The 21912-nt window shown below is 40.5% G+C and overlaps 1 protein-coding gene across 8 annotated transcripts in view; it reads left to right on the top strand.

Annotated features, from left to right (window-relative positions):
- The first annotated feature begins 267 nt into the window (after nt 1-267).
- tenm1 (teneurin transmembrane protein 1) overlaps nt 268-21912 on the top strand; it is a 116517-nt gene continuing 94872 nt past the window's right edge. For 2 of the 8 annotated variants that reach the window (XM_046031052.1, XM_046031057.1), the window contains exon 1: nt 20089-20444. Coding sequence is in view for 2 of the 8 variants with exons in the window: in XM_046031049.1 (XP_045887005.1) it covers nt 300-418; nt 6974-7212 (358 nt within the window). In the remaining 6 variants the exon portion in view is untranslated. The other 6 variants (XM_046031051.1, XM_046031054.1, XM_046031049.1 and 3 more) reach the window with 5 other exon arrangements.

Raw genomic sequence — 21912 nt, 5'->3', positions numbered from 1 at the left:
CCGGACAGGCACAGTTTTCAAGCTGATTTATGCCCCTCAATCAGTATAATAACAATAAACTGTCAACTAACACGCCACATTTATTTGTAATTTATGGTACTGCGCTCCTAATAAACCTATGTTTATTTCTGCCCTTCTCCTCCTTCTTCTGCCTCTCTCTGTCTCTCTGCACAGAGCTGCCCAGCAGTCCAGGTGGTCAGTTCACATTTCGCCCGCTGCCCCCGCCTCCCCCTCCGCCCCACGCCTGCACTTGTGCCCGCCCGGCGCCCTACACTCAAGTCAGCCTGCAGAGGAAGACCATGCCAACGCGGTGCCAGGCCAGCCAGGGCAGCCAGGGGGCAGACACAAGCTCGAGCACAGACCAGGCACAGCTTCACAACAGCTGGGTGCTCAACAGCAACATTCCCCTTGAGACCAGGTGAGAGAATGCAACACATTAAAAAAGCCCCTCTTAATGCACACTGAGGTTTTCTTTTTTTTTTTTCTTTTTTTTACAATGGTATTACTATTTAAAAAAATAATTCAGTCAACAAAAGCTAAGAATTTGGAACAAATAAAGGGCTTCGATCCAAAATGCTTTCAGTCAAAAACAGTGTTTATGTCATTTTGCAAGGAAAGCCTTCAACTAAAAACATCTTCAAGGCAAATTGCCCTACTTCAACATAATGTCACTTGATTAAAGACATTTCTTTAATCTCAGAAATGAGGATCATTAGATTAACAAAAATTCTTTCATCAGGAGTGTGAGTTGGCAGACGTTGACAATTTCTTAGAAAAATGATTAAGAATGAATGTTGGACTAAAGGATTTGTTAGGATGGACATGTTTTGAACATGTAGAGAGGAGAAAGTGGAACACCACGCAGGCCTCCTGGGTATTATTACAGGACTTTGCACAGCATCAAAGTCATAACGAATCTCTCAAGTTTTTTGGGATTATTTTCATTCTCATACCCCACTGAAGACAGATTTACCAGGAGACCACTATCTGAGTTATACTATGTAAAAGAAAGGTAGAGTGGGCCTACTCTTTTCAGGAACACTTTGTGATCCCACTTCCAAGTGTAGAGCACCAGATTAATTTTTTCCAAATGCTTGCAGACGAGCCACTGGAATTTCGTCCCATCAAACAGAATTAAGCATTTGCTAGCTGCATAAGTAATAATTGATCAGAGAATTATTTAGGAGATCCTCATTTGTGAGGCTGCTTTTCGAGAAGAAGCAGCAAGGTGCATAAGAATATGTTTGCATGTTTAATGAGAGCACGATGCAGCAGCTGAATTCTGGTATTATGAGTGAGAATGAGATTGGCAGGCCGCCACACCAGAAGAAGAGATTTTAATAAGTTATGCATTAGGCCATAATTAGATCTTACCTCATTTAAAGGAAGGGAAGAATAAAATTAGATTCAGTGACAATTTAAATTAATCATTGGCCAGACATGACTATCAATGTAAAAGACTTGTCAGAAGTGCATCGTAATTACATTATCTATTTGCTTTAAATGAAAATCCGCCATAAACAAAATTCACACTTTTTGTGTGTGTGAAATTGCTCAAATAATATTTGCTGAACATAAAGAACTCTCTCCCAAAGAGAGATGTGATTATAAAACACAATTTCCGCAGTGGCTTAGTATATTGGATGGTGCCTTTTTGTAGTAATACATTTTTGCATTTGGGAGTTTATAGTCAAATAAGTTTCATTTGATAGTGCGCTATTAGTTCTGAGCCATAAAATGTAATCATATTCATAGTCAATAGAATAGTGTCCCTTCATAACATAATTCAGATATTATTGGCTCTTTTCTATCTAGCTTTTGGTGGGGGCAAGGCAAAAAAATGGCTGTCTTCACTGCTTAACTGTTTTGGGTTGGATTTAATATTCAGGCACTCTCCTCTCTCTCCTCTTTCACATTCTCAGATACACTGCTAATCTAATGATTTCATATTTCTGCTCTTACCCTGATGCTGCGGTTATCAGCTGAATCTCAGGCATGCGATTAAAGATTTATCAAGTATTTATAAACTTGACATGGGGGCTCTTGCCAATGGAATTATAAGTGATGCTATGACCTTAATAAAATGGCAAAAAAATGTGTACAATATTTCTTGTTGTCAAGTGCACGTCTAGTTTCTCCGACGTGTGTTTGATAAATCTGTATCGAAGTATATTGGCGTTGCGTCAGCAGAGATTAAAACTGTTTGAAGTGTGCATAGATTTCCTTTTCAGCTGCATATCTGTTATATTTCTGGAGAGGCCAACTTGTGTAAGTGGAAGGATGCAGATATGGATATTCAATATATCTGACTGGGTCTCACACTAGGTCTGTTAAGAGGCATAACAAATGTTGGTACTGCCTTCTCTCCTTCCTCTTATCGCTAAGAAGTGATACTACTTGAGTAACACACGGTGCATGCGCAGCTACACACTGAAATAAACTTTTATACGCACACGCACGCACCGTATATCTGCATGTACCTGTGTGTGTACCTGGTAATTCACACATATCCAGGTAAAGACAGCCCTTGGGCCATAGACTCCGACCTCCTGGAGAGTGGCAACTCTCATTTTCTTCCTTACTCGGGGGAAATCTGCCCTCCGATATGAATTCAAAGCTTCCTGGGCGTCGCCCCTGGATGTTGTCTGAGAAGATCAAAGGCAGGGAGCCAGGAAGAACAGTGAAGCATTTTTAAAAGCGCCACACAAGAAGACACAAGTTCCACATGCGCAGACAAATGCAATTTCCTTAGCTGGATTCTGATCCCTTTTGCTCTAGTCCACCTTCAGCAGAGCAATAAAAGCACCACAGCGGACTCGACCTGCGTACTGGCCTCAAAAAATGTGAAAATGCTTACCTGAACTTGACATCTTTTTGTGTATGCTTGTCTTGTCTGGGCATCCCTGAGCTGAGCTATGTTCCTCTATGTGCATGTGTGCGTGCGTTTGTCCTAAGTTTATTTCTGGCCTTTCAGAGTTGAACTACAATTGACCCTTAGGTGTGTGGTTGCTCCGTGTGCAGCCTCCTGTGTCCCCCATCTGACACACAGCCTTCAGCAGATGCTGGATGGATGGATGGAGAGAGGAAGGGAGGCAGACAGGGAAGGATGGATGTCATCTGTCTCTCATCTTAAACACAGCCACATTATAGACAGGTGGAAAGAGAAAAACACATAGAAAGAAAGAGACTAAAGATGACTGACAAAATGATTTTGCCAGCAGAATTAAAGTAAATAATGACATTAAAACAGACAGAAAGACAATTAAATAGCAAAAAATATCCATTTTACCCTAAATTAAGTCTGTTATTGACTCCTACAAAAGAGTCAATGCGGTGAGATGTTTTTCATTTTACTCTGCTTTAAATGATTTTTTTTTTGTTATTGTTATTGTTGTTATATTGCTCTAGTGCATGCTTTGCCTTATGTAGAGCAGTATAATTTGCTTCTATGTTTGAAAAGTCCTATAGAAATAAACTCGCTGTGCCTTGCCTTGGGATAATTTCACCAGTTTCTTATGCAAATCATTGTTTCAAGTATTTCCTTGAAGTAATATGCATGACACAAATGCTGTGATCTGCTTTATTCTGTCATGCATCATGATACCCAAACTCAGTTTTAGAAAATTCTTGAAACTAGAATTTTTCTCTTTTTTTAAGTGAAATCCATCTTCAAGGCTGAATATGAGACTAAATTACTTGAGAAGATGGATGTGTTTTGCCGTGTATGAGGGCAAATGGACGAGGTATGGGGCAGGGTCAGTCTGGTGTCCAAAGACGCTGTCAGTCTGCTATCTCGCCCCACTTTAATGGCCTGTCCTCTGAGAGCCCCCTTCAGAGACCACAGTCCTTCCAGCAGCCTGCGACCTCACACCCTTCGCTGCACGGACAGAAGAACACTCTAGCAAGCTGAGCCCGACATATCGCGCTCACAGCCGGTATTAACCCTCGGAGAGCACACAGTAACCTGGGGCAATCATTGCTGTCAGAGAATTCCAGGAGCTCCAGGATATTTTTTTGTTATGGAAAATACACACACCCACTGCAGGGAAAAAAACAATAAGTCATAGCTGTTTTTTTTGCCTCTGATGTTTTCTCCAATATAACCATTATTTGTTTCCCCACAACAACAGACTTTGTTCATTTTTTGATGGAAGTCAATATGGCCGGAACAAGCTGGAACTACTTATAATTGCCTGCCCAGATCCAGGTTTCCAAACTGAATAATTTCCTAGCCCCTATATTTCTGCGTCCTCGTCTGACACCCTCCAACCCTCGCCCTCAATTATCCAAACACAATATAGATGAAATGCTACCTAGATTAATTGGCCTTCAGCTTAGTTCGCTATCATCACCATCTAACTCCCTCTTTTTCATAATGAAAATGAACCTCATCTTCGTTTAACTAATACAGCAGTATAACCTAAGAAGTCACTTTGATGAGTCAAAAAAAGGAATAGGTAAGTCATTGATCCATGGCTGCCAGGGCTTTTTCATTCTCTTTCATATCATTGTTGCTCTGCATTACAGTAGCTGCTCGTAACCATGTACCAAAGAGGCACTTTGTCAAATTTGGGCTTCTTTTCTGATGAAGGACTTGGACTGAGCTTATAGTTTCACATTCTGTGGCTTATACCGTATCTGTAGTGTGCTGTGGAAATAATACATAGCAGTTTGTGGCAAGACTGTTTCCTATTGTTTAACTGGTTATAGTGCACTAACTGTGAATAATGTGTTTCACATTTGCCACATATTACTCATCCCCCACAATTTATGGCGGAACATAATATAAATTACAAGTGGAATCGCAGCGCTTTGGGACTTCCTTTGACTACTTTTCGTCCTTGATTTTAGCTTTTTTGGATTAATTTTTGATGATGCATTACTTGCAAGTTTAAGAGACCACTTAAATTAAAAGCACACAAATGTAGCCACACGTGGGATATTAAGATATTTAACTAAATTACGTAGTTCTAGACAGTGCTAAGAGTTTTTTCAACCAGGTGAGGTTTAGAAGGACTGTATCTTTATGCACTGGCAAATTAGAACAGTCTGACATCTGAATCCTGAGCCAGCCTGTATTAATCATTAAAAAAAAAAAGAGCAGGAAAGGGGTCTTCTCTAAAATCTTCCACCTTGGGGGCTCTTTAAATGAGTTTCAGTCAGGCATACTTCAGAGTGAGACTGAATTCCACAGAGTGCAGATTTGCATAAATACAATCAGAATAAGATACTAGATACCTAAGAAAAGATGATGTCTGTGCTGTGCTAAGCTAATTGGTGAAGGATTGAACCACTGTCCCAGATAGGCTTGCCCTGTAACTTTGATTGTTTCCAAATTCAAACTGTAATCTACTTTAGAAACACAAAAACAGTGGTCCCAGAGGTGGCAAGTAGTTTGTGGGACACAGAATGCGTAACGGCTCCCTCCTCATAAGATTAAAACAGCAATTAAATGTTCTTTCGCTAAACCCATCCCCCAAAGAACAATTGTCCAATCATCGATCAAAGCTTAGCAACCGTAAAACTTGTTCATGGAGTTGTCCATATGCCAAAGTGCTGTGCATAGTGCTGATGAAAGAGTGATAGTCAGTATTTAAAGAGAGGTTGGTTTCTTTTCCCTAGCTTTTCCAAAACTCAAAACAAAGGAGAAATGGAATAAATAGCAGTGTGTTTATCTGCTCCGTCAGCTACTATAGTGGTACCTAAGTGTTACTCTCAAGGAGGATTGCTAGCTTCCTGGAATGGTTGGGGGGGGGGGTAAATGTTCATATTACTGTTATTATGTATAAAATTTGTCCAAATATTTGTCCTGCTAGTACTACATTCTTCTGTGAGTGCTCTGATTGTTCTGTTTGGTTGGTTGAACATGACAGGACAGACATGCTGAGGGAGAGAGCAGGGGGAGAGGGAACGGTCAGAGCAGGAGGGTTTCCTTCTATCTCATTCAAATCGCCCTGTCAAACCTGTAACCTAACTTCCCATAGATTTGCACTGAAATGATTCTCAAAAAATACCCCCGCATCAGTTCAATATGGAACAAATCTTAAGTCCAGTTACAGGACGATTCGTTATTTTACGGGACGGTTGGCAACCCTACTCCCAAGGCCAAGGAGCATATTATTAAATAACTGCAATAGGTTGTGTAGTTACATGTTATGTTAAAAAAAAAACCCTTCATGTCTAGCTCATCTACTGAGTAGTATTTCAGAGTTTAGAGTAATTTAAGAAGCTCTGTCCAGCCTTTTATTGGATTTGGGGAAGTTTACACTCCAGTGAGCTCAGCCAACACCCACAGATAGCATTACGTTTGCCAAACACATCATCATCTGAGCCTTTTTTCTTGTAACATTAAAAGTGAAAGCATACTTTTTTTGAACAAGGAGGCTAAACAGCCAGACAGGGAACGAAATAACAATCTAACATTGTTTCCTAATGTTTATAATCCTGTTAGGACAAACAGAAATACAAGAAAAATGCTTAGTTTAGTTCCATGTCTTCTACTGTTCACTATCTGGTGAAGCTGACTTTATGCCTCATGTCTTTGAGCACAATATAATCTATGTAGCCATCAAGTGCATGTTACAAGACTCTCCTTCTAAAATGAGTCTGCAGCCGGAGAAAGTGTTTTCAAGCTTTCAAATAACTCTCCGGAGCTAACCTTAGCTTAATTAGCTAGCTAGACAAAGCTGAGTAAATCTGCCAGTGACTGTTGTCATTTCAGCCGACAAAATCAACGGTTGCTGGCAAGAAATGAGAGGCCTGCTTTTGTCTGCCTCTGTCTGAAATCAAGAACCCATTGTTTCCAAAATTGCTATGAACTTTGAGTGGTAAATCTTCCATCATTAACTCTGTAAACTGCATATGCGCCAAGCAAACTGACAGGCGTCGCGACAGTTTGGTGGGGGGGGCTTAGCAAACAATTGGATTCAATTGCAGGTAAGAATAAAATGTCTTCTTTGTCTTTCTCCCGCAGACACTTCCTGTTCAAGCAGGGCTCTGGTTCATCGGCTCTACTGTCAGGGGCGGGGCAGGGTTACCCTCTGACATCTGGGACCGTGTACTCCCCTCCACCCCGGCCTCTCCCTCGCAGCAGCGTGACCAGACCACTGTTTACCTTTAACAAGCCTCACCGCTGCTGCAACTGGAAGTGTACAGCCCTGTCGGCGTCGCTGCTTACTCTCACCCTGGCCCTGCTGCTCACATACGTCATCGGTGAGTTAGAGTACCCATCAACCATCCAGCGCGCACATGTAGTGCGTTGCTGTACAACAAGATTTGCTTTTGTTGCTTCTGATTTTATTTTAAAAGAATCAACATTTTCAAAACAGATCGCTATGGAGGGGCCAGGAAATTGGGATGCTTGACAAGAGACTGCCTAATTAATTCAAAAAAGAATCAATAAAAAATACAGAAACAAACTCCAACAGGGTTTTTTTTACACACAAAATGTAGCCGACTTGAAAGGGTAAAATAAAACAAAGGAACAAAAAAAGACAGAAAAAAAACAGAAGAGATCAATAGGGAACAGAGATGGACTGCTGAAATTTTTTTACTTTGCTTTTAAAACAGCAGGTAATATATTCCAAATGTGACCCTCTGTAGGATCTTTTAAATTGTAAATTAGCTGTCCTGGACCAAAGCGCACAAAACTGGTGATTATTCTGTGATTAATATGTCCATGCAGTAAGAAACTCACACACGCACCTTATTATTTTCCTACTTGTTTCAGACTTGCTGTTTTTATTATATTGATAAATCCAGGTTCATTTTAGCTTATGGCCTTATTGTCTGGGCTTTTTATAATGTTTCTATAATTTTTATTTACTTATTCAATATTTAACTTTGTCTCATTTGTTTTAAGTTGAGGTCTCATTACTTAAATCACTTTTTAAATTTTTTTTAAATCACATTAGTAGCAGTATTGCGATCTGAATACTTAACCACTGACAATATGCAGATAAACGCAGCATATTTCTGAGCTACTAATGAAGGCTGATTAACTCCAGTGTTATGACTGCTACTAATTTAGAAATAATTTGGATCTTTAAAATCAAGAAAGTTTCTGGAGTTTTTCTTCAGTCTGGAAGATCATCAGCAGAGTTTCTCAAAGTCAGACACCAAATTTATTCATTGATCCCCTCCGATTGCACCAATTCCCTGTTCATCCTCAACCTTGGCCCGGCCCTCCACCACAGCACATCGTCTCCCCTCCACCGCCCCAAGTGCAGATATCCCAACCCAGCCAGTTCATTTCTCTCCCGTGGTGGTGCTCAAGGTCACGCCGGAGCAGGCGGGGGTTTGCATTAATCACACACACATACATGCACGCACATCACAGACAGACATCACACACACGCGCACGCTGGCGAATCCATGCAGATTAATCCCCTGGCTGAACCATGCTATTCCATTAATGTCCCAGCCCCGGTAATTAGTGCATTAGTGAGGAGTGTGAGTGATGACTTGGAGACGACATCACCTTTTAATTGGTGTCATGCTCCACTCCTGCTTGGCAATGATCGATCTCCATGTTGACATCACCATGGCAACTGCACTGAGATGTATGGGATGTAAGTATAGATGATATGTTAGCCTGTAAATCAAAGATATTCAAATAGCAAGATTAAAGTGGTCATGGACTTAATGTCTTTGTCTAGGGGAGAGGTTGAGACACAGGCCACCAGATGATTAGGTTCTCTCATTACATAATAATTCAGTAATTTTAATGAATTAATTAACAGCCACTGACAGGAATGGGGGGTGGGGGGTGGGGGGGGGGGGAGTTCTCCCTTCAGTAGTTTTGCGCTTTTTCATCTTCATTAAATAATAGCCCTGACATTTTCTGTATATTGATTTTTAGCCTGTCTCTCATTAAATCAGGTTCTTATTGAAGATGAGTTCATATTATCATATAAAAAATATATAAAAAGAAATAATATTTAGTGTTTCAAATATGGTGATGAATTATCCCTTATTCCAAATATAATCATCCTCTACAGGCTATTCTGCTGTACTAGTTGTTTGATTTTATTTATTTATTTTTTCATGTATAATGGTTTGCTAATGTTAAGGTAAATGTGGTTAGAAGAAAAAAAGGTATTTGATTGCATAATCTATTTAAAGACCAAATGTTTATTAGTCCTTAGTTGCAGTACTACATGTAAGTATTCACAATAATAGCCACAACTTGTCCCATATCTGTATCTTTCTTAATCCTGCATTAGGTAACTTTAGTGCGTATTGTCTGTCAGTGTGATACTGCTGATGCTGCCAACTGAATCAAGACATTTGCAACATTTAAAAAAATATGACATATTCCTTTACAGCCGTGCCAAGCTGGAGCCCAGCATTTCAGAATGCTGGAAATGCATCCCCCACTTGGTGAAAATCATCTTAACGCAGCTGTTACATTTGGCTGAATCCTCATCTTTTCTCGTGATGCTCAGCCAAACTTTACACTGCCTGCCGCAGTCATCCATGGTTCAGCATGTAACTGAGCTAGTAACTGACCCCACATGCTAAGTGGAGGCACAGAGTGACCGCGAGGTCCTTGCTGCAGATCTCGGACACTTGATGTGCCTCTTAATAATTTTAAAAAACACAGGACATTGATGATTTGTAGCAAATCTTTTTTTTGACAGTGTGGAACCAGTTCTTAATACCCACCTCAAATTATTGGCAGTCCTTAAAGATCTTAGTGCAAGTTATGTGACTTGTTTATTAATTTCGGGGAAAGTAACCCAGCAAATAATGAGGCACTAATATTATGTTTCAAATTAAGGTTTCCAATTAGCACAACAATAGGACGATGCATGATTGCAGAGATAATGCTGTGCCTAAGTGATTGCAGCGTATGCCCCCTGTTGTGATTAGCCAAGGCAGTCCTCTCTTTCTTTACTGCCCTTTTTACTCTCCTCCCATACCCCCTGGTGGTGCCGGGGCTGCGAATAGCTTTGTTAATTTGTTTATCTCCCAACGTACCCCTCCCTCCTGCAGTCGTAGCTTGTTATTAAGCACAACACGGCCATCAGATATGAGGAGCAGGCATTATGATAGCAAACGGGGCATTTAAGGAGAGATAGAGGACAGATTAAGATTGCATCTGTAATCTTGAAGAATATTGCTACTGACAACACTACCAGCAACTCATTTTCTATTCCGAGCCTCATTTAAGTTCTGCCTCCGTAAAAATCTACCTACTATTGCTCTATCATGCTGACAAAAAAAAGCTAATTAGAGTATTTTCTGCATTAATGAATGTCTTGCTGTTTTAAACAGTTACAATCCTCTATTGTTGAATCAAATATGAGGAGAGGGCGGGATGTTTCAGTTATGAAAGATAATCATCTCTATGGCAACAGGGAGAAGCTACTGACGCAAGTGAAATGAGCAAGTCAGCAGCACCCTGCAATCAAATAATCACCTCCAAATCACATTTCAGTCACAGGGACACAGACAGTGTACACTTTAAGCCAAGATCTTCTTTATGATTCTGTTTTGCAATACGTGCTGCTTCAGGGGACCTGGTGGTTCCATAAAGAACCAAATGACTCGTTAGTGGCTTTAAGTTCATTACTTTTGCGTTATTTCTTTTTAGTAAATCTGCTTTCACAGTGTGATGGCAATTCAAAGCATCTGCCTTAAAAATTAGCCATTATTTACAGGGGTCAAACTCAGTACAGTCTCCAATTGAAGAAAAATGATATTGTGTCTGTGTGTTTATTGGAGTTACAACTAATGATTATTTCTATTCTAAACAAATCTGCTGATTATTTTCTTGATTCGGTTTTCCAGAGCCTAAGGTGCTGCCTTCCCATGTCTTGTTTTGTCCAACAAATAGTCCAAAACCCGGAGATAATTCAGTTTACACGAATACAAGACAAAAGAGCACATCCATTTTGGAAGCTGGAACAAGCAAATGTTAAAAAAATATATAAATATTTGCATTTGTTTTCCGTTGACACACTAAATAACTGTTTAAGTTTTAATGTGTATGTTTTACAAGTAAGTGCTGAAATGATTTATCAGTTAATGACACAAATTAAGTGACAACAAAGTTGATTAATTAATCATGTGAGTAGAATGAGGTAAAAATGTCAAACATTTTCTACTTTCAGATACCTTAAATGTGATCATTTACTGTATCATTGTAAATTCAGTTGGTTGAACAAAACGAGCAGCATTTGAAGATGCTACAGTGGGCTCTGATAGGCATTTTGTTTGGGGGGGGGTTAGACATTCTATTCAATCTATTTATTTTGAAAAGTTCAACAAAGGAATTGAAAATAGTCTTTAATTGCAGCCCTACTTACCAAATAACAAATGTGCTTGGTGGCTAGAACAGGATGAGAGTTCTTAAGTCGCTCCCTCTTGATCTGGATTTCTCCTCCAAACGTCCTAGCAGGGCTTGTCTGTCTCAGCGCCAGGCTGATTACAGCTTATCATGACTTTAGTGCTTGTGCTATTCTGTGTTGTTGACCACCCTGGCTAAAAAGTAGAAAAATTACAACTGGGAGCTGAGGAGCACACTTTACCAACTGTACATTATGCCCAGAAGACATTTTCTCAGACACACATTCACATTTAACAACAATATGTCATAGGTCATGAAAGTTTAGTACAGGTGTTCAGGCTTTATGGATTGTTTTTTTTATCTTAGTCCCCTGTTTCCTGACAGAAATTTAAAAAAGGGCAATAAAACACACACAGTCACAGAACTACTGTACATGTACTTGTCTAATTCTATTCTCTTAGGCAATGAACCACAGCATGCAGACATGTAACAACTGAAGTGCTGAAGTTAAAACTAGCAACAAAGTTAACATTAGCAAATAATATCATATGAGCTACCTATTGCTGTTGTAACTTTTTTTGTGAGTCAGACCACAGATGGTACAGACGTAACACGATAAGAAATGTAATCATTTTTTTTTCAATCTTTCAGCTACTGCATCTGCTATCACATTCTGACAGTCACACAAGAGGTGATGGTGTAAAGACGGAGGTTGCCATGTTCGCACCAGCCTGGTGTCACTATTGCTAATGTGAGCCATTGTGAGCCAAGCAGAGTGCACCTATTTGCTATCAACATCTATGGAATATAAATTATGTTGTCAATCATTAACCACATTGCGAGACAAAAGATTTGTGATACTATTTAGCATGTCTGATATATATATAAAATATTTAAAAGGCCATTTAGGAAGATGTTGTCTTACTATTTAGAAAATCAGTGACAGGAGCAACATAATTTTACCCAAAATTTCACATTTGGATCTCAATTACTTCACTTATCACTGCACTGGCACTGACATTTTTTTTGCTAGAACAATATTATTGGAGCTACCCAAAAGATGCAGGTGGCCCTCAAAATACCTATGCTAAATTGTTTTGTTAGCTCTAAAGTATCAAGCAATTAAGTTTAATTATAAGTAATTAATGCAATAAATAAACAAATATTGGCTGAAAATATAAACAAGAGAGAGACTGAATTTTAAAAAATTGTTTGCATCCTATGTCTAATCATCCACAATTATTAGGATGATTAGACATAGGATGCAAATAGTTTAGTCCCCATGTAGCTAACTGCATCAATGTTCCTGTACAGTTACCCCAAAAACTAAAGCCTGCATGTTAACAGGCAAACACAGAAGAAATAAAAGAAACAAAAAGCAAAGGAATTAAAATCATGTTTCTGTCAGAGTAAAGGTGAGTTGCCAGCTGCATAATATTTTAGTCTGCTTTAAGTTAAGCTAGCACAGATACTTAACAGTTATAGTGTGTGTGGAAACTCCAATGTTATGTTGGAAGTGAGACAAGACGCCCAAGAAGCAGTTTTAGAAAGCAAAAAAAAGAGGAAAAACTAGCTTTTAATCAGTAGCTGAGAAAGCACCTTGCCATACTCTCAACTTGCATAACTAGCAGATGTGTGAGCTTGAGAGCTATAGCTGATGAAAGTAAACAAAGAAGGTAGCTGATGCCTGCTCAAAGAGTTTATAGAGGTAATCTAATAATGTTCAGATGGTATCTCCTCTTTAGACTAAGTTTATAATATGAAAAACGAGAGGGTGGCAGCAGGTCCCCTACCATCTAATGAAGCCTGGTGAAGGGACAAGGTGAGCTTATGAAAGATATGGACTAGTAGCTCTTAAAGGTTAAAGAAAATGTGGGACTGTTTAGACAAGGTAGTTGACCTTTTATTAGGCCATAATAAGTGCAAGAGTGGTGATAAGCCAACATCCTGTCTCAGATACAGTTTTTGACTTTTACAACAGATTTTGACTCATAACAGAATCAAAATCACTCAATACAATCATTCAGCAAGTCCAGCAGTTGTACAGGAATAGGCATTTTTCTCAGAAGATATTTTGACTTGTAACAGTAGGGAAAGCACACAAACAGTATAAATGAATGATAGCTGAATTAATGTTTATTGTGCATGCTCTCTGTCACCCTGTCATGCCTTACTGGGACATTGGAATAGAATGGAGCCTTTGTTAATGTTATTAGTAACACTTATACTTTTCCTGCCAAGACAAGTCAAAATGTCTGCTGTGAAAAAAACATACTGTGTTGGAGACAAGAGAACAAAGAATATGCATCACTTACCAGATTCAATTGTTTTGTTTGGTTGACAACACTGTATAAAGTGATCAACCAGCACAGCATCCTTGGTCAGCCGTTTAGAAATAATATTCCTGGCCAATCTGGATCTGTAATATTGCTTTTGTGCATACAGCATCTTGGACTGAGGTGCATGAGGGAACTATTGTTGTTAGGACACAGAGGTATATCACAGCTAATGTAATTTTATATCACAATATTTTATATATAGTGATATATAATGCAATTAAATTTTCCGGGAAATTGTCTGTAGATAAAAATAAAACGAGATGTTTGTTTTGGGGTAATGTAAATACCTTTAAATAAAATACCTTGCAAATCAAAGTACTTTATCACATGCAGCCTTGCCGTAAAGCAGTTACGCTCATTGATTTGCAATATAGCCCGCAGCATTGCAAAAAGCTTCCATGGTATAAATGGTCGGGCCAAATCTCTGACTGTTGACAAATGTATTTCATCTCACGGTATATATTGTCATATTCCTCACCTCTACTGTCAAGCATAAGGGAAGATAGCATACTTTGGTCTCGGGCTGGTGGTGATGCAGCACTGCTTCGCGCCACATGGCTTTAAACATCTTCAGCACCACTGTTCCCGACTCTTGTTGAAGTGTTTTAGTAAACACACAGAGTTGAAAACACATGAATATTGGAGGGTCCAATGAGGGAGCTTTACCCGTTTTCCTTTTAGCTTAAGGCAGAAAATCAGAACTGATGTGCTGTAACCTGGCTGTGACTGTTATAAACATTGCAACTACAGATTAACTTGGTGAGGAAGTAGCTGCTATATCGCAATCGTGTTTTATATTTTATATATTTATGACACATTTTATGTAAGTATGTTTGACATTCAGTCTTCATGTGCAAAGTAATTAAAGAAATTTCCCAACTGAAAGACAGGGTGTAAAGCTCCTTGGCCTGATTTTACAGTTTACCGATGGAAAGGACAAAGAAGCAAAGACTCTGTACAAATCCATGTGGAAGCAAAGCCACCCCCAAAATAAAAGTAAAAGTCCCAGTCAAAATTGGAAAATCTCAAATATGCTGATTCACTCTGCTGAAGATGTGCTACTCTTATTCACTATGAACTGTGCCCCATATGTAATCAGACAGCACAATCTGCAGGCCACCGCACACATACTGCACTGTACTTTGTGATGGCTGTACTGAGTTGGACACAAATGCTGAATTCCTGAAACTATAGGTAGGTGGTCTTTATGCACTGCATTCATTAGCATGTATCAACTTTGTGTAGTAATAATAACCTCTGTGGAGTGAACAGTCTGTATAGTGGAGGATGCAGTCTGTTCTGATAGCAGGTGGTGGGCAGGAGGCCAGAGATTATGTTAGGGGGTCAGCTGAGTCCGTTGATGGCTGTCTGGATGAAGCTATTGAGGTGTTGAGTCGGCCTGGTCCTAATGAAATATTACCTTCTCCCAAAGGAGGAAACGTTTTGAACAGGTGTTTGTCTGGGATCAGCGGTGATCCTCTTCATTCTGCAGTTCTGTCAAGGAGGGCAACTGGCGACCAATTATCTACTCAGCAATGCTGAGTGGGTAAGATTGGCTGCTACAACTTGTTTCCAGTAGGCCCTGGAAACTAGAACCCTTTCTATTAGGAGTGCACTGGCTCAGCACAGTTCAGTTGGACACAAAATCGCTGTCACACACAGTGACTCAATCACAGTACAGTAATGCTGCGTGTTCTGCACTGTGTATTGGCTTTATTCTCTTTTTCTCAATGTTTTTAATCTGTTAATTATAGCTCACGCTGAGAGAGCTTTCACCTTTGAGTCACTATGTGTGTCTGCATTTATGCCTCTGTGTGTGTTTTAGGATGTGTGTGTGTGTGTGAGTGTGTATACACAAATATACTATATTATTGGGGCTCATTATTTTTCAGTTACTAGTTCTCAAACAAGAAAATATTTGTGTTGTAAATATATGTCTGTTTTGATTGGTACACCAGAACACAAATATGATGGTTTTATTTAAAAGAAATTATACAAAATGAGAATGACTCTGGTTGGTACTGACAGATGTTGGTACTTCTTGGTGAAAATCTGTCCAAAAAACAGCAAAAACAATGAGCATTTGTATCTGAGTCCCAATGTATATGTGTGTGTGTTTGTATGTGTGTGTGTGTGTGTGTGTTTAAGCATGTGCATGTGTGTGAAGGTACATGCCTGACTTTGTGATTGGGATTGTGTATGTGTGTGTGTGTGTGTGTGTGTGTGTGCTCCCCTCCCTCAGCTTCTTTCAGCCAGCTGCTTCATGCCTCATTGGGGTCTGTATTGATTGGTCCAGTTTCTCTTTGTTTTCAGTCCTCTATTTTGGTCGTCTGATGCAGCTCTAAGAAACCCGCTGGCCTTTGCTAAAACTGCCCTAACAGCTAGAAAAGCCTTTGGTAAAAATTGCTTTAAATGGCTAGACAGACTCTGGTCAGAAAGTTCTGAATGGCGAGAGAGCCCTTTGGTAAAATGTCTCCAGAAGGTCAGAGAGGCTGCAATGAAATAGCCTCAATAGCTCCAATAGTTCACCGGGCAAGTACGTGCTTACACACATGCACACGGATGTGCACAGCAACTTACACTCACACACTCTTTATTTCTTTCTCATTCTCTCTATGACACCCCCACACACACAAACACACACAGGGATGGAGCTGTATGTGACTGTGAGCGGCAGTTGCGAGTCGCTGTTTGTCTGCAGCGTTTTAGCTCTCAGTGGTGGCTGCCAGAGGGGAATCTAACATGGCGCCGATACCCTGCTCATTTAACACTATTCTGTCTGTTGGAACATGACTCAGCTTTCAGAAAAGGACCAGATCAGTAAGACAGCGAGTGGGAGACAGACATGGAGAGTGGGGGACTCTGACAGGAAGGGAGAGGGGGCGTGATTAGAAATGAAAGAACAACAGAGAAATGCGTGAAGCAGAAAGCTTGGATCTGTTGGACTTGGTGTACTGTCGCAACCGTGACTAACTAGATGACAGTGACAGCGAGTTTCACTGGTAAATAAACACCAGGATACACAGCAAATCTCATCATTCGAGATGTGAGAAGTGTGTCACCACCTCCGCTCTGCCTTTATCCCTCTTTCCATCGTTTTATCCCTTTATCCAGACAGGACTTCCCATTCCATATTAGCAAGGTCACACGGACGAGGAGTCCTGGTTTATACTAGTCAAGACGTTGCAGGATGAGGCTCTGCTTCTGCTCACACACACACTTGCACACAAGCAAATGTCAGCAGACACACACTCACGCGCGCTAACATACACACTTAAACAGTCATGACAGCGGTATTAGTAGCTTTTAAGGGTTTGTTGGAGGGGAATAAGAAAAACACTTTAGCACCTCTTGTCTGTCAGAGTGGAGCAAGGGCCAACAGGCGAAAAGGCGGAAGGGCAGGCAGACCCCCAGGCTCTCAGTCTCTACTCTAATATTGACTTAGACACAGATTTGTTTTATTGGCTCTGAAGTCCCTCTCCTTCACTCTCCTTCACACTTGTTTTCTCCATTTGTCTCTCTCCTTCTTTCTTACTCCTCTCCCTGTGTCTTTTTTCTCCCTCTGCCCTTCTTTCTCCGTCTGCCTTTCTTTCTCCCATCCCTCAGAAGTTGTGGCTTAGCTAGAGGCTTGACACAGCCATGCAGAACTTGGATGAGAAATTGCTTTTACTGTACATGCTAAACTACACACTAAATCGAATGACTGATGCTCTTGAAAGTGTTTGCTGCAGGGCGAAGCCAGCTGTAGTCTTTGGTTGTCAGATGGAATATAGTTGGCGTTTAGCTGTATGTGTATGAGCGAAAAGAACTTGACAATCAGGTCTGGGTGTGTTTCTGCTTGTGAGAGAGTATTGATAAATCATTTTTAACTGACTGCAGTGCTACCTTGGCTGTAATGGTTATCGATAAGACAGTATATTCCCAGTCAGTCTCACCCATTGTGTCTTGCAGCCCAACCCAGCTCTGTTACAAACACCAGATAACTGCATGTAGGCATGAACCAGGAATGCACGCACGCACACACACACAGTTTTCTTTCTCCATCTCCTTTCCACTCCTTCTCCCACTACGAGTGTGAAATCTAATCATCACTGGAGCCCACAATCATTTCTATCTAATCTGGAGACCGACACATGCCTGACAACAACAATAGCAGCAACTGCAGCAGCAACTTCATTCCCACATTATCGGTGCTTTTCAGCTCAATAGTCTGCTATTTAAACCTGCCTATCTGGAAGAGAATGCTGAAGAGAATTTAGTGGTTCAGGGTTGCCATTTATTGCAGTCACAATATGATACGGCATCCGTACGTCCTGGCATTCCAGCTGTTAATGTACAACAGCTGTAATGGAGCGGTTGTTATCTCAGCAGCCTTTCTAACTTTATCCACACAGTTCCACCAGCTTGGATCTCTCTCTGTTCTCTTATTTCTCTCCATGGTTGTTTAAGTAAACCTGAAAATGCCACATCAAGCACCTCTTTCTCTTACTGCTGAACTGCCTCAATCTCTCTCTACACCCTGCGCTGTTCTCTTCAGCCTGCCACATCTTCTACGCACATCTCAGCGGGGTAACAGTCAGCGAGGGTACAGTACAGAACCCCCTCACAGCAGTGCCGTCCTATTACCTCTGGCAGTCATCTCACTGTCACACTGATCAATGATTCATGTGTGAGAGGGCCTCGGCCCGTTAGCTCGCCGAACTGCTGCACGCTGTCTCCACTGTGCTGCTGCCACTGCTGCCGCTCCCGTTATAATGACTGGACTCACTTGGAGTCTCTCTTTCTAATGTGTAACTGCTATGTGCGAGAAAGATGGACGCAGAGAGGGAGATGGATAGACAGACAGGGGAAAAAGAGAGTGAGAGTGAAGGTTCATGCTGAGAACATGCTGCTCTCTTAACTGACTGTATGCTGTGTGTAAGTGTGTGCCTGTGTGAGTGTGTATGTATTTTATGTGTCCACTCAAAGGACAAAAAATATTACCCTATAAGCAGAGTTAAGAAGTGAGGGGAACTGCTGGTCCTGAAGGTATTTTTAACTACTATACATTCTCATTTGTTCTCATTCTCAGTTCAAAATGTTCTTTTAATGATGTTCAAAATGTTACTTAACACAGAAACACAGGGTGTACTGGAGTGGGTAAGACACAAACTATATACCTGTGACGTCTCCAGTTTGATTTCACCTGGGGACCATTGTTGGTTGTACCCTCTTTCTCCTCTAGGTTCCTATCTGTTTCCATACTAGCAGCTGACTAAATATTTTAAAAAGGCCATAAAGAAAAACAAACATAGAAACCTGAATGATTTAACAATACCCTACTACTATAAAGCCCCCGCCCACAAAAAATCCACTAACACCCGATAATATCTGGCTTTTCTCTTCAGTGTAAAAGAGTACAATCGGCAATCACTCCTGGATCAAATGACTCTACAGTAGTCACAGGTATTTACTGGCTCCAGCTCCGATTGGCAGTGATGTGACACCCAGGCGGACAAATTTTCGCCAACTTTTCATGTATTTCTATCTGCGGGTATCTCTAAATGTCTCATTCATATATTTATGTAGTATTAACATGCTAATCTAAAAGTGCGTCAGCTGTGACTTTATATCCGCCCTGTGATGTCTTTCAGAGTGCACAAACACTGTAAACACACCTGTCACGTGCCCAGCACCAAAAAAACAGAAATAGCGCGGCTACGCCTCTATGGGCTACGCAAAGTAACCACCGTTACATTGTCACTGGCCTCCATGTTGCTTTTTACCATTTACTAATGCTGTCATCTGGTGTGATCATGATGTCGTGAACGTGACACATTAGAAAAAAACAGAAAAGGCAAACTTGTCTACTGCCGATGTGAAAGGAGTCTACTTTGAATGGGTTTACCCTCATTTATAATGTTTAGTGTAAAAAGGGTATATGTTTGTACTTATTTCAGGCAGTTAGTAGATGGCTCACTGATTACATACAAAAGACAACTTATACTATAACTTTTCTAGTTTTGGTGAAACTGGATCATATTTTATGGGCAGAATATTTTCTGGATCTGATGTCCTCCGGCTACGGATGCCTCAGCTTTTCGTGATTTATGGAGAGGAATGGAAGCTTGGTGCCTCAGGGGGGTGTTGGTGTTTACGTGTTAGTACAGGAGCTTTGGAGCTTTGGACCCACGTACTGTAGTTTGGACCACTAGGAGCACCCAGTTTGGTCATAGCAAGCTGATAACAGCGATTACAGTTAGCAGTAGCTAGCGGCTAAAGTAACTGCTAACAACAAGTGAAGCTGTCGGTCCATCAGATTCACTCGGTAAATCACAGAGAGTTGAGGCAGAACATCCAGTAAATATTTACCTTTCCTTCAAAACCGTAAAAGACATGCTGAACAACCTCCAGGATGGATTGACTGCTTGGTGTTCTGGTCAGTTGGCTGGGCCATCTACTGTGCTCATTAACTGCACTGAAGGACTGGAGGAGGTCCCAAGCTAAACAGATCCATTCTTGACATCAAGAAGACTGAGCAGGAGAATTGTTTTTGTTTTTTTCTCATAGTTTAGACACACTGGGGACACTTTATTTAGGTTGAAAATACATGAAAAAGTAGATTTTGTTTTGTTTTAAGTGTGTGTGTGTGGGGGGGCTTAGCAACTTTAGAACTGGCTGTGCTTAACCAATCGTCACTCCTCAACAGTCAATCAGACGCAGCGTGAGGTGGGTCTTTTTTCTAGTCCGCTACACTGCGGAGTCTGACAGTTGAATACGTGAGGACGGTAAAAGACTACTGAACGAGCTGTCCGTCGGAAAGCAAGCGTGATGTAAGACAGAAGTAAGCTAGCTTACATGTTAAATGTCCTGTTATTAACCCATAATGTTAGCTGAAATAATTGTTCAGAGCAGTGGCAGCAACCTGGATGTAATGTAGGCTAACGTCAACAGGATAAAACGTGTCGGTCTCTGTGTATTTACTCTGGGGACATGTACCCATCACTTTTTGAAAGCGTATGATAAAAATGCTTTGAAAAATAGCTTGCAATATGAAATGGTAAAGAACCAATGAAAGTGCTTTAAGAAAGGTTTATTTGCACTTAATTTTTTTAGGTTAGATAAAAGAAGCTACTGATTATAAAATGACCCCAAAACCAAGTTGGCCAAGATTTTGTCTCCCTGTGAACATGACAAAAGGAGGGAAGACTAAATCATGCCTACACAATACAGCAGGGCAGATATTACATGAGAAAAGTTGATCTACAGGAAAAACATATGTGAAAGCAACACAGCAGAGAGCTGCACTGCAATAGATTCTGTAATATTTATAGATTTTGAATTGTCACCTGCCACCTGAATTTTGTGTTTCCCTTTTTATATAAATAAAAACATTTCCACCATAAATTGATGTAGGAAAGGCAGAACAGGAAATTCAAGTGTTTTATGCTTTTTGGGGGGAGCGCTTTTCAACACAAAGTGACGCCCTTGCTTGTTGGTATCTTTCTCTTGTTGCAGTAGACAAATGCCCGTTATCTATAAAACATATAAGCTTAAAAACAGACCCCTCTTATGCTGTCTCCACTGTGCTGCTGCTACTGCTGTCTTTCCTGTTATAGTGACTGGACGCACTCGGAGTCTGTCTTTCTAATGTGTGACAGTTACGTGCGTTTTTGCAAGAGCACGTGAGAGAAAGATGGACACCAAGATAGATGGATAGACAGACAGGGACAAAAAGAGAGCGTTTCTCTGCTTGCATATCCTTCTCACATTTTTTACCCTTGACCAGTTTGCATGCCTGATAATATGGACCTTTAATTTTTGATTTGATATTATGCATAAATTCTTAAACAAATTAAATTTTAGACAAATAACCACAAACTGACGTACAGCAAACAGCAGGGGCAGGATAATATTTCAGCGTAGAAATACTGGTTGGTTTCTAGATTTGCCCCCAGACCCTCTAGTGGGTTTTTCCAGCCCTGCTAACTCTTTTGAAAGCGCAAATCTTATAGCAAACTTTTTGAAAATATATCAAGTAATTGGTCCTTGGGTTATGATTACTTTGTCAAACTATGTTATTAGTAGTCCATAAGTACTCAATTGTTAAATACCCAGAGTCAACATGGTCAAGAGAACAACAGCAAACATGTCATCGATAGTTTTAGTATTGCTGTGAGGACATCCAAGTCCTCAAAAGTACAAGAGCATACACACAAGCTTGCACCCTCCACCACCATCCTCTTCTCATCACGTTCACAGGTCCTTATCCCTCCTTGCCTCCTTGTGTGTGTGTGTGTG

The sequence above is a fragment of the Micropterus dolomieu genome, linkage group LG19 (genome assembly GCF_021292245.1).
Source record: "Micropterus dolomieu isolate WLL.071019.BEF.003 ecotype Adirondacks linkage group LG19, ASM2129224v1, whole genome shotgun sequence".
In the NCBI taxonomy this organism is placed as follows: Eukaryota; Metazoa; Chordata; class Actinopteri; order Centrarchiformes; family Centrarchidae; genus Micropterus; species Micropterus dolomieu.
The sequence above is the reverse complement of the archived record's forward strand: the minus strand, read 5'-3'. Positions and strand labels throughout refer to the sequence as shown.